The 15,835-nt window shown below is 38.4% G+C and overlaps 1 protein-coding gene across 10 annotated transcripts in view; it reads right to left on the bottom strand.

Annotated features, from left to right (window-relative positions):
* ASPH (aspartate beta-hydroxylase) overlaps nucleotides 1-15,835 on the bottom strand; it is a 125,189-nt gene that overhangs the window by 2,143 nt on the left and 107,211 nt on the right. For all 10 annotated transcript variants that reach the window (XM_068932621.1, XM_068932623.1, XM_068932620.1 and 7 more), the window contains 3 exons: nucleotides 10,158-10,293; nucleotides 9,137-9,228; nucleotides 4,034-4,167 (listed from right to left, as the gene is read on the bottom strand). In XM_068932621.1, coding sequence (XP_068788722.1) covers nucleotides 4,034-4,167; nucleotides 9,137-9,228; nucleotides 10,158-10,293 — 362 coding nt within the window. The remainder of the gene's footprint in view (nucleotides 1-4,033; nucleotides 4,168-9,136; nucleotides 9,229-10,157; nucleotides 10,294-15,835) is intronic.

Here is a 15,835-nt window from a genome sequence, read left to right as displayed (position 1 = left end):
TCGAGTGCTGAGGAGAGGGGGAAAATAACACCCCTCAAACTTCTTCCCATGCAATTGCTAATGTAGCCCAATATATGTTTAGCCTTCATCACCACAAGAGCATGCTACTAACTCATGTTCAGTTAGTTGTCCACCAGGAACCCTAAGCCTTTTCTGTGAAGCTGCTTTCTAGGCAGTCATCACCCAGCCTGTATTGTAGCAAGGGGTTATTCATTCTGTTACAGCTGTAGAGCTTTGCACCTGCCTGTGCTGAGCTTAACGAGGTTTTGGTTGGCTCATTTCATGAGCCTGTTGAGATCTTGATTCATAGTTTTGAAAAGAGTTTTAATGCTTGGTTAGCTGCAGTCTTGACACTGCAAAAATCAGTACATGATCAATGAGCATTAGTGATCATGTCAGAACATTGTAAGAAGTCACTGCTTTAGCCGTTTGTTGCTGCCTTTGAGATGCTCAATCTCACCTGCTGCAATTATATACAGTAACTGATTGTGTGTTACATGATTTGTCTATGGAATGAGCAAAGCAAATTTCTTTTGCATTGCAGCAGGCTAGAAGTATGCATCTGATTTTTCATCCTGTCTCACCTGAAGGGGTAATAACTAACAATCAAGGATATGTTATTTCCTAAAGCCACTCTACAATGATCACATAATAAAGTTTTTTAACAGAATCTCACAAGGATGGATCCCTTTAAAGGGAATCAGGAATTGCAAACAGTACTGATAATAAAGTAACAAAGATCTTATCATCAAACAGGAACATACATTTCTTAGCTCGTTCAACTGAGCTCATTCACATGAAAATAAATTTTCTTATTTCAAAAAGAGGGTGAAAATGAGACTTAAGCTCCTAAGTATTTTTGAATATTTAACTTAACAAAAGAAAAATATTAACTATCAAAATTTATGGAGTTGTGCTGTAGTATTCTGAAGAGAAATAGAAACATCATCTTCAAAACATATTTTAGGCAAGAATGAACAAATCAATAAGCGTAAGGTAGTGATTAGCGTGACTGGCAGGTGGACATGAGCCTTAAAGGCCCACATAATGAGTCGTTAGCAGGTTCTAAGTACGATCATGTATTTTTTCTGCTACCATTTCAGCTATGTGATAAACAAAGAAAAGTTTTAAGTCATACAGACTTAAGTTTCTACTACTGCACTGAAGTTACATCAGTATTATTCAAGTTAAAAGGAGTCAACCATTTATAACGGTATAGTGTGGTAAAGAACCAAGCTAACCTCGTTTTTTATTAAATCAAGTCTGAAGAGCCCTGCACTAAAATAGCCTGAAAGTGTAGCTCAGTTAGGGACAGTAAATCTGCAAAGCATCCAGATGAAGTAGCTTCAGAGGTTAAAATAAGGATCTACTATTTGCATCATAATGGAGCGGGCTATTTTGCAAAACAAAGAAAAAGTCATAAAGTTAACAGAACTATTAGCTCCTTTTGGAACGACTACAAAACCCACCACTGGAATACAAATAAATATTTTCCAGACACCTTCATTGACTGAAAAATACCTCACAGTGGAACCATAGGGACAATATTATTCTGATATGGTGCTTAGCCACTTTGAGATAGAGTTCTGTATTATCTGCATGGCTTTAATGTAACGTGCTGCAGGTGAGATTTTAGATTAACTTCTGTGTAGGGTTGTAACTCTGTGCCTTCATTTCAAAATAGGATTACCATGTCTGACAGAGATGTTCGATTTTGTTTACTAGATATTATTTACCTACCGTTTTTGTGCATTGTACTCCACAGTTTATAGAGCTAGGAGTTCATAATTGCCCAAAGCCCTAATTATACTGCAGCTGTACTAAATAACGGTGAGGGGTACCACCTCACACTAGCTGCAAAAGACTCTTCTGCAAGTAAACAAGTAAAACAGTTCTAGGCAGCTGAGCTGCCTGCCTATCAGAGGAGGAGCTGCACAGTAAAACTGCCCCTCTGAACACTCACACTGAGTGCACAGAGGTAACTTAGCACAATATTCTCATTGGTTCCATTCTTTATCTTGTACAAGCAGCAGCAGGACAGGAAACCACAAAAGGATGGAGTCAAAGCTCTGACTACCAGTACACTATCCTTAAAATTTGAGCCGGCTCTCATATTTAAAACCACTAATGTGCTACTGCTCTGAACCATTAGGAGAGGAATTGAAAATGCTCATGACATGTTTTCTTCCTAGCATCATTTCTTTTGACATTAACTCACCTGCCTCCTCCATCATAGGGAAAGGGATATAAAAAATCCTTTCATTTTCATTAGTAGATATACTTTGAATGCTCTCAAGGAAAATCTTGTCTTTGTTTGGAATGTATAGCTCTTGCCAAAGTCAACTGAAATTAAAACATTCCAGCACAGGCCAAAGTCAGCTCTTGAATATGAGCTTTACATTTTGAATGAGTGAGTCTGATGCATACAGAAAGAGCCAGATTCTGCAGCCTAGGGACTGAAGTCCTCTGTTTGCATACCAGCAGCAACAGACATTTCTCCACTTTACCTCACCACATCCCCCTGCTGCTGGTACCAAGGGAGGGATAGTTCATTTTCTACACCACCATCCCTTCTGTTCAGACTAAGACAGATAAGACTGTCAGCCATAATAATGGATGGTGAGTTGTGAGCACCTGCTCCCTAGGAAGGGGAGCAAAACCACCACTTTGTTCACACAGGTCAACAAACAGCCATCTGATGGTAATGCTTTTCAGTCACCACTGACCTGAATTCACAATAATGACCCAAAGGGGAAAGACTCTACATCTCACTGTTAGTTCTTTAAGCCCCTTAGCTACTTCTTCTTCCACCTAAATTTCTATTTTTAACTTATTTTGGATATTGAGTTAGAATACGGGAAGCAAACATGTTCATCACTACTTAGACTGTAATATAGACTAAGTAACAACTGTGAGAGATCGTTAAATGAGCTATATGTTGGCAGGAGTCCTCATATCTCTGTAGTGACAACATCTTGATTTTTACTAGTTACATACTTCTGTCCTCAAAAATTCTAAAAATTTCCAGTTGCAGTTGTTTTCAAAGATTCTGAAAAAAATCTTTGCTATCTATTGCAGTCACGCAGTCACGAGTGCCACTTCATTTCTCAATATCAAATATAACATGGTATAACAGTACCATGAAAAAACACAAATCTAACTTTTATTGCACTCAGATGCACACAGGCAAGACATAGAATCTTTCAAAATTGTACATATAGATATTAAACAGCATTGGAACTCCACCTAAGATTCAGAAAATGAAGTCTGTAAGCAAATAGTAATATAGATAATACTATATTTTTCTGGCTGTATTTAATAATACCATGTAAGCACCTATCACACTCTAAAGTTTGGGATTTTCCCATATTTCCCAGGGGGGCATATTCTCTGACTTTAAATGTCTGGATTATTGCATTTTATTTTGCTTTTTGCACTGAGCAAACAGAGACAAAATAGGTTTTCAAGTCAGCATAATTTTTCCCTAAGGGGTAACAATTCTTACTCAAAATGCACTTTAAGGAAATTTGCTACCAGTGTAACTCATTGGGCCAAACACATCATAGCTGTAAATCAGCTTCAACTAGAGTACATTGAACTGAATTATACCAAACAATACCAGCTAGGAACCAGGCCTCTGTGGAAAGGTGATAATATTCTGCTGTCACAGTGGTGAAAATACAGGCATAGCTTAGTCTCAACTTCTGCAGGATAAGCAAAGAACTCTAAGCCAAAAAAAAAAAATAGATAAAGGAAGCTGGTGAGTATATTAGACTGTCATTGTAAAAGTGAACATAGAAAAATTCATGGACAAAAACCAATGTTATTTCCAAGCCACAGCAAAGAAAAGCAGCTTTGTGTCCAAAGATCACTTTGGCATTGTTTGGCAGCTAACATTTATATGTTTGTTCCAAGAGTTAGGGTGCAAATTGCTTGTTTAAAGAACTCCTTACGGTATATACATTCCAACCTATTTTCAGGCTTGGGAAAGAGAGGGGCCAGGGGAGAGAGGAATAAACAAAAAAACCCTTACCTGTTTTCTTGCGCACATCGAATTCTGCAGCCTTCTTTAGGTATCACCAAGCCCAAATGCATCCTTAGTCTACAATTGGTGGGCCCTGTGTGGGGCCAGACATGAGTCCCTGGATGCATGACAGAATACTTGATCTGCAAAAAGAAATAAAGGCCTCCAATAAGCTCACTTTCACCACCCTTATGCTAAGAGTCCAGAACTTCACCTCTCATCCTTGGTGAGACTGAGAGCGCAACACCATTTTGCGTTAGGGTCTCAGCAATAGTTGAGCTTTTTCACATTCCAAAGGCATTCAACACTACAAAAAACATGTTGTGCTTGGTGTGTTGTGTGTGTATGTGTGTATGTGTGTGTGTGTGTGTGAGAGAGAGAGAGAGAGAGAGAGAGAAAATACACTTTTCGTTTTGTTTAAAACCATCAGGATTAATTTCAACCTGCAAACAATTAGCTCCTAACTACAAGCAGAGAAATATCTTCCTTCTTGTTGAAAGAACGCTGTTGTCGTTTAAAGAGATGCGCCAGGGCTAAATTCAGCCTAAGTCCTATGTTAGCCAAACAGACTGGCAGGCAGCCCCTCTCAGAAGACAATGGGAATGTGAAGGCTGCAGACAGCCTTGGCTGCAGCCATCATGATACAGTGAAGTTCAGGATCCTCAGACGAGGGATCAAGTTAAAAAACTTGTGATCCTTCAGAAGAGCAGATTTTCGTTAGTCAGGAATTTTCCTGGAAAAATCCCATTAAGTGGTGCTGAAGAATGGAGAGGTTGAGGAAAGCTGGTTGATTTTTAAGGATCACCTATTCCAAACTCAAGAATGAGCCATCCCAACAAGCAGGAAATCAAGCAAAGGTGGCAGAAGGCCTGCATGGATGAGCAAGGAGCTCCTGACTAAATTCAGACACAGAAAGGTAGGATATAAGAGATGGAAGCAGGGACAGATGACCCAAGAGGAATATAGAGACACTGTCTGAGTATGCTGGGATAGGGTTAGAAAACCTAAAGCTCATCTGGAGTTGAATCTGGTGAAGGATTGAATGGCAACAAGAAGGGCTTCTACAGGTATACCAGCAGAAATGGGAAGGTGAGGAAAAACATGGGCCTGCTGCTAAATGAGACAGGGAAGCTTGTGACAAAAGATATGGAGAAGGCTGAGGTACTCGATTTCTTTTTTTTTGCCTCAGTCTTTACTGGTAAGACTGGCCCTCAGTAATTCCAGGCCTCTGAGGCCTGAGAGAAAATCTGGAGCAAGGAAGATTTACTGTCAGTAAAGGAAGATCAGGCTAAGGAATATTTAAGCAAACCAGACATAAACAAGTCCATGGAACCTGATGAGGAGCACTCGCTGGTGGAGCTGGCCAATGTCATTGACAGGCCACTCTCGATAATCATTGAAAGGTCATGGCAGTTGCGGAAGTTTCCTGAGGACTGGAAGGAAGAAAGCACATGTCACTCCTATCTTCAAGGAGCAGGATCCAGATAACCAGAGGCCAGTCAGCCTCACCTTGATCCCTGCAAGGTGATGGAGCAAACCCTCCAGGAAACCATTTCCCTGCACATGAAGGATAAGAAGGTGATTGGGAGTAGTCAGTATGGATTTATGAAGGGGAAATCATGCCTAACCAGTCTTTTACAATGAGATGACTGGCTTGGTGGGTGAGGGCAAAACAGTGGATTTGTCTGTCTTGCCTTTAGTGAGGCTTTCAATAACATATCTCCCATAACATCCTCACTGACAAACAGATGAAGTGCAGACTAGATAAGTCATCAGTGAGGTGGACTGAAAACTGGCTGAACTGCCAAGGTCAAAGGATTGTGATCAGTAGCACAAAGTCCAGCTGAAGGCCAGGCACTAGTGGTGCACCCCAGGGCTTGATACTGGGGCCAATACTATTTAACCTCTTCATTAATCACCTGAATGATGGGACTGACTACACCTTCAGCAAGTTTCCAGGTGATAGAAAAGTAGGAGGAATGGCTGATATACCAGATGGGTGTGCTGCCATTCAGAGGGATCTCAAAAGGTTGGAGCAATGGGCGGAAAGGAATCTCATGATGTTCAACAACAGGAAATGTTAGATCCTGCACCTGGGGAGGAACAACCTCATTCAGCAGCAAAGCAGCTTACCTGAAAAAAGACCTGGAGTGCCCTTTCAGCAAAGAAGGCCCACAGCATCCTGGGCTTGTTTTAGGAAGAGTGTCACCAGCAAATTTAGAAGGGTGTTCCTTCCCTACTGCTCAGCCTTGGTGAGACCACATCTGGAGTGCTGTATCCAGTTCTGGGCTTCCCAATACAAGAGAGACATGGACACAATGGAATGAGTCCAGCTAAGGGCCACAAAGATGGTTAACATCTTGGAGCATCTGTCATACAAAGAGAGGCTGATAGAGCTGGAACTGTTCAGCCTTGAGAAGAAAAGGCTCAGGAGCGATTTTATAAACATGTATAAATGCCTGATGAAGGGAGATTAAAGAAGACAGAGCCAGACTCTTCAAGTAGTAACTGGTGAAAGGACAAGAGGTAATAGGTACAAGCTGAATTACAAGAAATTCCATTTAAATGTAAGAAAAAACGTTTTTACTATGAGGGTGGTCAAACACTGCAAAAGGTTGCTCAGAAAGGTTATGGAGTGTCCATCCTTGGAGATAGTCAAAACCTGACTGGACACAGTGCTGGGCAACTTCCTTTTGTTGACCATGCTCTCAGCAGAGGGTTGGACTAGGTGATGTCCAGAGGTCCTTCCTAACCCCAATTATTCTGCAATTCTGTGATTCGATGACAACCCAGAGAACAGGAAGTGTGAGTATCACATGGCAGTGGTGGGAAGCGTCCACAACCTCCTATCAATTGAGAGATCTGCATAGCCGGCTGAGATAAGGTAACTTTGATAAATATTGTGGTGTAAGGTGTTACTTGCTCTCCAACTATAGAAAAGTCAGCAGAAGAGAATATCTATCTAATGCCTTAACCATTTCCAGCATCTGAGGTTTTAGTTTCTTGGCAACTTCTTATGATAGCATGTGATCAGCTACAGTGGCCAAAGTGAAAACAAATGTTTCATTCCACTGTCTGTGCTACAGTGACACGTATTAGCTTGACCCCTCTGCCAGACCTTAACACAATTCAAATAGCTGCTGGTGCTGGTTATGCAAGAAACTTACTAATATCCCACATAAATAATTTTATAATGGCAACATATCAGTATTCTGGAATGATTACTGTCATGTATGTTACCTGTCTGCATAGATCAGTCTAGATATATCTAAATTATATGTATGTTCTGTACTCAAGCACTGTATATAATATATAAATATTTCTGTACTACAACCAAGTCATGTTATGGCCGAAAGGTGAAACTCTGAAAATTAAGAAATGCCCAGAATTAAAACTAACTGTGCTATGTTCAGTTTGTTGCTTCAGTTTCTAAGAAGTATAATATCATCTTTAATAATATGATCACTTGCTATTGCTCTATACAATCTCTCAGCTGCATTGAGTAGGTAATAAAGTAATCAATATTTCTTTCTGTCTTTGTCAACATGCAAAGTGCCAAAAGTTACTTAATGTAAATCATCCAGATAGTGCATGTACTACAGAACTCTTAATTTCCTTTTTTTTTTCTAATTTCCTTTCCTGTTTTTGTTCTATTGCCTCCAAGTGCTTCAGTACATGAATAATTTTGTTCTCTGCAACATTTTCTGGAGGTTAGATGATATTTTAAATTTATTTTACCTCTAATAACCGGAGGCATGGCTAGTATAAGGCCAAAATTGTCCTAGACAGCCCTTAATACTAGATGTAAAACTTAAGACTTCTAGGCCATCACTTTTCAAACTATTTAATATTTTATCCGTTCAAAATACATCTCTCTTGGACTACAGCTGTAGCTATGAATATACAGTACTTCTGCAGACTGTGTCCCAGAGATAACATATAGGGTGACAAAAAATGATGACCAAAATGGTAGCTGACAAATAAAACTGGCTTTCTGGCATAGATCCATTTTTGGCCATGGATGCTATACACAACAGTACTCTTGGGGTCAGCCACACTGACACTGACTGTCTCATCAGTTAGTATTTACTACAAACAGCTTTTACAACAAATCAATGAAACAATAGCCTCATTCATTCCCAGAACACTAGCCATCAGCTTCTGCACATCAAAAGGCAAAAGTCTCATGGAAAAGATGAACACTTACACACAAGGCTCTAAATAAGGATTATGCAAGCGTTACGGTGTGTTTTCTAACTTTTGCATTCTTAATTTTGTAACCTGAAAGTTATTTTAACCTATTCATTAAGGATATAGTATAATAATTTATTTGAAAAAAAAAAGAACAACGAAAAATTCTGTCCTACAGATGCACATGATATTCATGTTGGGCCATCCAGCAAGGTTCGTACATTTGATCCACAGCATATCACTCTACTGCATGATTTAACAAGGTTAATTTGTAGCAGAGCAGTCAGTATAGATCAGGCACTTAAATTTTGTTGGCATCCAAGGTCACACACAGTTCATGGATTTAAAGTTTTCTTCCTTTATCTTGAGGAAGGAAGCACGAAACAGTAGCATTGCTGTCTGGCTTCGGTGAAGTATTTCTGTCCATTGAAGCCAGTCTGGGGTAAATGGGTGAGTTCATCTCGGTGAGAATCTGATTCACTGAATTAATTTTGTCAAAGTTAGAGTCAGATACAAGGAATCATAGAAGTATTCTGGTTAGAAAGGATCTTGTCTGACCCCTTGCTCAAAGCAGGGTCAGTTATGAGCTTAGCGCAGGTTGCTTACCACCAGCCTGTGGTTTAGTAAGTCATTTCTTTTCAGTTGACCCATGACAGCTAACCATTTACATGCTTTGAGCTCACAGCGAATGCAAGATAAAATGGCTCAACTGAAAATTCCATAGAAAGGTTTCACCTAGCGTATTTTATCACATATTTGCTTAGGCCTAAGACTAGGCATATTTTTATTTTGTTAACTTCATTGAGTGTCTGAGGCATCCTTAAATATACCAAGGTCATGCACCCCTCTGCACACATTCCTCAACATCACCTGCTCCCAGCATTAGGAAATTGCAAAAAAATGAAGAAGTCTGCTACATACCTGCCCTCTTCTGCAACCAGTAGCTTCCGGGAATCTTTCCAGTAAAGCACATGTCTTTGGAGCACCTTTACAAGCATTCTCATTTTTTCTTCCTAGTGAAAATAATTACTAGAGCATTAGTACATGCAATAAATGAACATTCCCATGTTTCTTACACTTCAGAATAGTAACAAAGCTGTCAAAGACCTAACACAAAAAGACAGGTAAATATTATTATTCCCATTTTACAGATCATGAAACAGAAGCACTGATACTTTGTAATATCTGAGCAGCCTGCAATATCTTTCCTTTTATATTATTTGTAGAGAAGAGCAGACTACCTATCATTTTCAAATACGATTCTCAAAGTATGATCATTAATCAGGCTGTATAGGAAAAAGATTAAAAATGCCACCAATAGCATATCATTTCAACACCAGATTATATTCTGATATGATCTTATAATCTTATAATTATCTTAATATATTATTATAATCTTATAATCTTATAATTATCTCTTGCTTACAATATTTTAGCTTTCGATACTCTTGACTATGCAAAGTCCTATAAGAAGTTATGGACATTCTAATAATTGGGCCTCCCACTCTACAGCTCAGGGACAGAGCAGCAGGCTAATTAAATCTCACATTTTTTTTGTTCATATAATTTCTGAATGATAGCATCTCACCTAGCTGGCAACCCAATATTAAGGATACATCTTCTCCCACTCTCCTGCCTTCCCTCAGGCTGATCTGTGCTATGCATTGCTATGTACAGTTTTGGCAACCTTGCCAAGAGACAAATACTGTCTCAGGGGATTCTTAGAAGTGCTTGGGGGCAACTTGCTTTAGAATAAAGAATTCATGTTCACTGTTGCTGGGGTCTCAGACACTATTTTATTAGCTCCCTTCTTTCACAAACTTAAATGACAGATTCAGTGATTAAAAAAATGATTCTGGAAAAACTATGTTCCTATTCCTTATTATACAATATTAATCTGAGAGTGAAGTAGGAGAAGAAGAAGAATTACCAAATGTCTTACCTTGCTGCCATAAGGTAAACTGACTCCAGTCTCCCTTTTCTCGTAGATTCTCATCTTCGGGCAGGAAGAGGGTTCTTTTTTTATCCATCACAGTAAGCCCCTCGTCCCGAATGAGCTTCCAGTTTTTTTCTAAGGACTGTTGAGAGAGCCATATTACTGCAGTGAGAACTCACTGTGTTTGGATTTAGTGCCTTTCCCTGCCATTTTTAACTTTCTAATTTAAAAGCACTAACAAAGAGTTCATCATGACTATTAAGTTTCTTTATATTCAATTCCCTTCTGACATTTGAAGGCTGTAAAAACAACCTTCGCATCATTCTTCAGATTCAATTACATTTGTATCATAAAATTTCAATAATCCCCAACCTCTTTGCAGGCTAGGCCTCACCTTAATTTGCTTTTTGATTAGCCTAAGGGCTGTTTAACAGATCATTTTATATTGCAAGCTAACAAGAGTATTGATCTTCTCAAACATAGCACACTATTACCTGGAAGCACTCCCGAGACAAGAAATCCACTAGCATAACCTGAAACTCAAAGTGTCGACAGAATGTCACAGTTGAAAGAGGACAAATGTAAACACGCCACTTCAGTTGACAGTTACGATTTAAACCTTTGAAAAGGTTGGCAAAGATTCACCTGCACATTCTGATCCTATAGAAAAACATCAAATATGACTTGAAGTTCCAGGTGAAGATTTATGGATACACTCATTAGAAACGTGTAAGCCACTTTGCACTTCATGCATACCAAAACCACAAGGCTGTAGATGTAAAACTTCTGTTCTTCTCTGCGGCCTTAGGACAGCATATTTGTAAAGAATTTGGTATATCAGAAGACCTTGTATTCTAGCAAGAGTAAGTCATTTTAATGGTACAGTAATATAAATGAAATAACCCACAGAGTAACAATGGGACTAAGTAATAATGAAGTGACTTCCCCTTCCCAGCTGCTTACTTTATTCACTAAACCTTAATTTGGATGAATAGTTTGCATCTTCCTTTGTGCTCATGAACAAAACACTTCTGTAAGGCATTATCAATCCATTTCATACTGAAAATAGGCTAAGGTGTGTGTTCACATTGCCTCTTTGCATGATGTGTAAAGCTGAATGAAACTCAAAAGCCTATGTTATACTGTCTGACTAGAAGATATAATTGCCCCTTTTTAGCCTTAAAAATCCATATTGTTATTAGCTTTCCCTATTTCAATTACATAGTTGCATTTTCCACTTGATTTTTATCAATTAAAAGATAGCAGCAAGTAGATCCTATAAAACAGGTTTTACCTTGATATAGCATAAAATGCTTAGAAAGAAGTTACTAACAGAACACGCGTTCTGTAACAAAATGACTATCGCCTACTAGAATATTTTTAGGCAGGCTGTGGCTTATGAACACTAGGATTGAACTTCCAACATAGTACTTTTTTTTTTCTTCCTAGTGGAGAGCATTATCTCTCATCCATCAGTATGAGGGTAGGATACTTATAATTTTTCCTGATGCATTCATTCTATTCTCTCCCTCTGTTGGGTTTCCATGACACTGCTTTAAGAATGAACATTAAATAGAAATGTTGTCTACAATATCTGTGGAAAATTGACTTTTCTAAATTGCAGGAAAAAAAAGCAGACTTAAAATTCCCACCTAATCATAGACAAATATTTCACCTATGCTGGTACTGATTTAGTGCAACCATATCTACAGATAAAAATATCAGCTTGAGTACCTGATTTTGTACTGGCTGGGGAAGAGAAAGAAATAAATAACTTACATTTATGCAGACCTCAGTTTAAAGTGATGCAGATCAAAAAAATGTAAAACACTGACAGCTATAATAAGTATCCCATCTATATTTCCTCAGACGCCTCCTTCTCATTTGCCTGAAACAGGTAAGAAGGAGCACTCTCCCCCACGCAGACTGTGAGTGCTCTGACAGGAACATACATGAAGAGCACAAGTAATCTACGAACTGCAGGTGACAGCTTCTTTGTCACCTTTAATGCTTCAGAAGTGGCACAGGCTGAAAGTCGACCTGTGAGGTTGTATGTTTCCACCTTCCTTTTAAGGAAAGGCTCTTTTAAGGCTCTTTCCCTACCATACTGGAGTCAAACTGATTTGAACATCATTGATTTTGACCTAACTCCTCAATGAAGGAAGGAGGAGTCCACTGAAATCAATAGTGCCTCTGTACTCTTGAGAATCTCTGTTTCTAAAACACGCAGTAATGCTTTACTGCAAGTAATATGCAACTCTCCCTAGGTGCAAAGGAAGTGGAGAGTTACAGGAGTTCAAACACAGCTCAGTCTTGATCTCCCTGATTTTACAGACTTTTATGCACATATTGCATGTTAAGAACCGTTCAAACATAATGGGTAAGTCCAGGGCTAAAGGCTCTTGAGCAAAAAACTGGTATCTACAGAAAAAAGTTAAATATGATCATGCTTCATAATATATGGAGATTCAAGCCTCAGGCTAAGAACAATGAATTCATATTATATTTGGTGTAATATTCTGATTTCAAGCAAAGAATCTAGTGGCAAATGAATGGCATCTGGAGCATATCTGGAGTACTTATTTCCTAGCAACTGATTCCTATAACCTGCCATATGGCTTTTTAATACAGTTTCTAACGAGAATGGAAGTTTACAGTTGCTTTACATCTGGCAATACTCTAAATTTTATTGGCAAATATATTACTATATTTAAATAGGGATTTTTTAATATTGATTTATTTTCATGTGCTACTGTATTGCATTAAAAATCCTTAGTCTATGATGTTAAACTCTTTTCAGAAAAAGGTGATAAATGGTGCAGGCATATATTAATAGGGTACTGTACCTCTTGTGAGGAATGACTGCTAACCACACATGCATTTTAATCCATAGGACTACAGAATAAAATCCCGGTGAAGACTTGAACCCATTTCACTTTGCCACTGAAACAGAGTAGGAAAGGCTTCAGGCTCTGTAATAGTATCTCAGCCGGGGAACAGTAGCCTCCATGTGAGAGGCAGTATTTTAACCTGCTCAAAAAGATCCCTTGCCCTCATTCGGTCACTCACAGTGTTTATACATCAGCAAGGTGACAACAGTGCATGCTTAATATCTTTGCTCTTTTCAACACAAGGCTCCCCTTACAGCATCCCGGCACACTTTAAGACATGTCAATTATATACACGTTTCAATTTAATTTCTCCATTAAATTCAAACGTTTAGCTTTTTTTAGCTAAGTCATTGAGCCCTAGCTGTCACTGTACAGCAGACCTTATGGATATGTGTAGTTGCCAGTACTTTCATTTTCTTTCTGTAATTTTCTTGCTGTGCTTGAAACTTTTCATTAATAAAATCTAAGTCATCAGAGAAAACTGACAATGCAAGACCTACTTTAATCAATCAGCTATTCACTGTAATACATTGTTGGCAAAGCATTATCTAGGTCCTTTCCAAAAGTCAAAGATGCAACATGAGGAAAGGACACAGTTACCTAGGTCACCATGTATGTATTCATTTCAGACTGGTGAAAAGTTTCTAGGATTCAATAATATTGCACTTTTTTTGTTTAACTGGGAACTAGAACAGAAAAGTAATACTGTACTGAGGTTCTACAAAAGATAGCAGAGGTGACGCAATGAATCAGTGAGATTGGCAGAGGAAAACTAATTGCACCAAGGCAAGGGGATAGTTGTTCAAAGATAAGCGTAGTTGAGCTCAAACATGAAAGATTTTCTTGAATCTCCAGATCCAAATCCCTCAAACACTGTAGATTAGACAGGTCAACAGCACACTTGACACGAGTCACTTGACACTCTTCCTAAGTTGAAGATTTATATTTTCTGCTCCCTGAGAAATCAGGTGCTCTTTCCCATTCTTTCAAGGAAATCACAAAACTTAAGCAGCAGCTGGAGAGAAACAAAGATCCATTTCCCATCAGCATGCGAACACTAACCAGGATTTACCAGTATCATACACCTACTTTTAAATGTTATTGAGATAGTCTCACAGTCTTTTGTTTGTTTGTCTTTGGACATCCAGGCTAACAGGTAATAGCGAAGTAAAAAAGTATGAGTTTTGTCTTCTTTAACCTTGCCCATCAGGCAGCTAAACATCACACCAAATTAGTTGACTAAGCTTTTTTTTTTTTGGAAAAATAGTAGGAAAAATAACTCCAGAAAGGAAGATATGCCGTCCTAAGATAATTATCTGTCCTAACATATTAGGGATGAATCACTCTCTGGAAATAACTCATTTTTTTAATTGACCTAGACAACTAGCACAGACAATATGCCTCACTTTTGTGTGACTATGGTTAGGTGAGTAGAATCCCCCTCAGAAGAACTTTATTAGATTAGGAGTACTGAAAAAAAATATTTTTTTTCTATCTAGAAAAAGCAAGTCATTGTTCAAATTCACATCTCCATCTCCAAAAACAAGAAATCACATAACCCTTTATAACAAAATTAAGTTAGGTCTGTGCTACAACATATTACTGTTTGGAACAAGGCTGACCACAGCTGTGTTAGGTAATACAATGAACAAAAATATAGTTGTCAGAGTATGTCAGGGAGTCTGGGTTTGGCGTTGTTTTAGTTAGCCATGAATAAATCCTCAGTAGGCACTGTTAAGCTACCAAGATACTGAAAATAATTTGTTCACATTTCACAATAAATGGTGAAACACAGAGACAGAGCCTCCATTGCTTCATTTTGCATACACCCATTTCAACGTCAAATTCTATCATTCTGATTTGGTAGCATTTCCAACACATTCTATACAGATGTTAGATGTATATAACAAGACAAAGCAATAAAAAATACCTGCTGATTGGTTTTTGCTCTGTGGAATGGGGAAATAACCTTTTTAAACTAAAATATGTACAGAAGCCAGAATATTTCTGAAATTAATAAAACAGATGTCTTCAACGGCTTTGTTGCCAATCTCTAGAGAATGCTACCTCAAATTTTGCTTGCAGCACGCTACACTGTTAGAATCAAGCTTTCTTTCTTTCCAAGATTCAAATACTGTTTTTGAGTCACAGGGGAAACACAACAATACAAATATTCTCCATCTAATGCATTTAACTCATATTTTAGATTTATACTTTCAACTGTGAAGGTTATCATGAAGATTGTAAAATTTAATGGCTCTAAATTACGATACATATATAAATAAACCAGCAGCCTCAATATGGCCCAGGCTCAGTGACATAGCCTATTACTAATAAAATAGCTAAAAATTAAAATACCGCAACATCTCTCAGCACAATGGAGGAAAGAAGAAGTACTGTGCAGTAGTTTCAGTTTTATTTTCTAAATCCTTATTTTGGTATATTCAATAACAAACATTAAAGAAATAGTTATTTTTTGTGGAAGAGTGATGAAACTATAAGTGTATTGTAAAGACAACTTGAATGTAAAGCAGAGGCAGGCACACATTATGGGTTCTGCCCAGAGAATGGGAGTAGGAAGCATCAATCAAGCATGAGGACAGCCTGGAAGAGGTGTGATTGGATTCAAAGACTGAGCTGGGCGCTGAAGCTCAGAGGGCAAATTTCTGTCCTTACAGTTCTTCTGAAAGGCTCTTCTAGGAGACATCCAGGATGCGGATCCAAACAAAGGCCTCCGTACATGGTCTGATCCAACTGAAGACATTTCCTCAAGGTGGAGCCTTGGCCATTTTA

This window comes from Struthio camelus, chromosome 2 (genome assembly GCF_040807025.1).
Source record: "Struthio camelus isolate bStrCam1 chromosome 2, bStrCam1.hap1, whole genome shotgun sequence".
NCBI classification, from domain to species: domain Eukaryota; kingdom Metazoa; phylum Chordata; class Aves; order Struthioniformes; family Struthionidae; genus Struthio; species Struthio camelus.
This window is presented reverse-complemented; position numbering and strand designations above follow the sequence as displayed.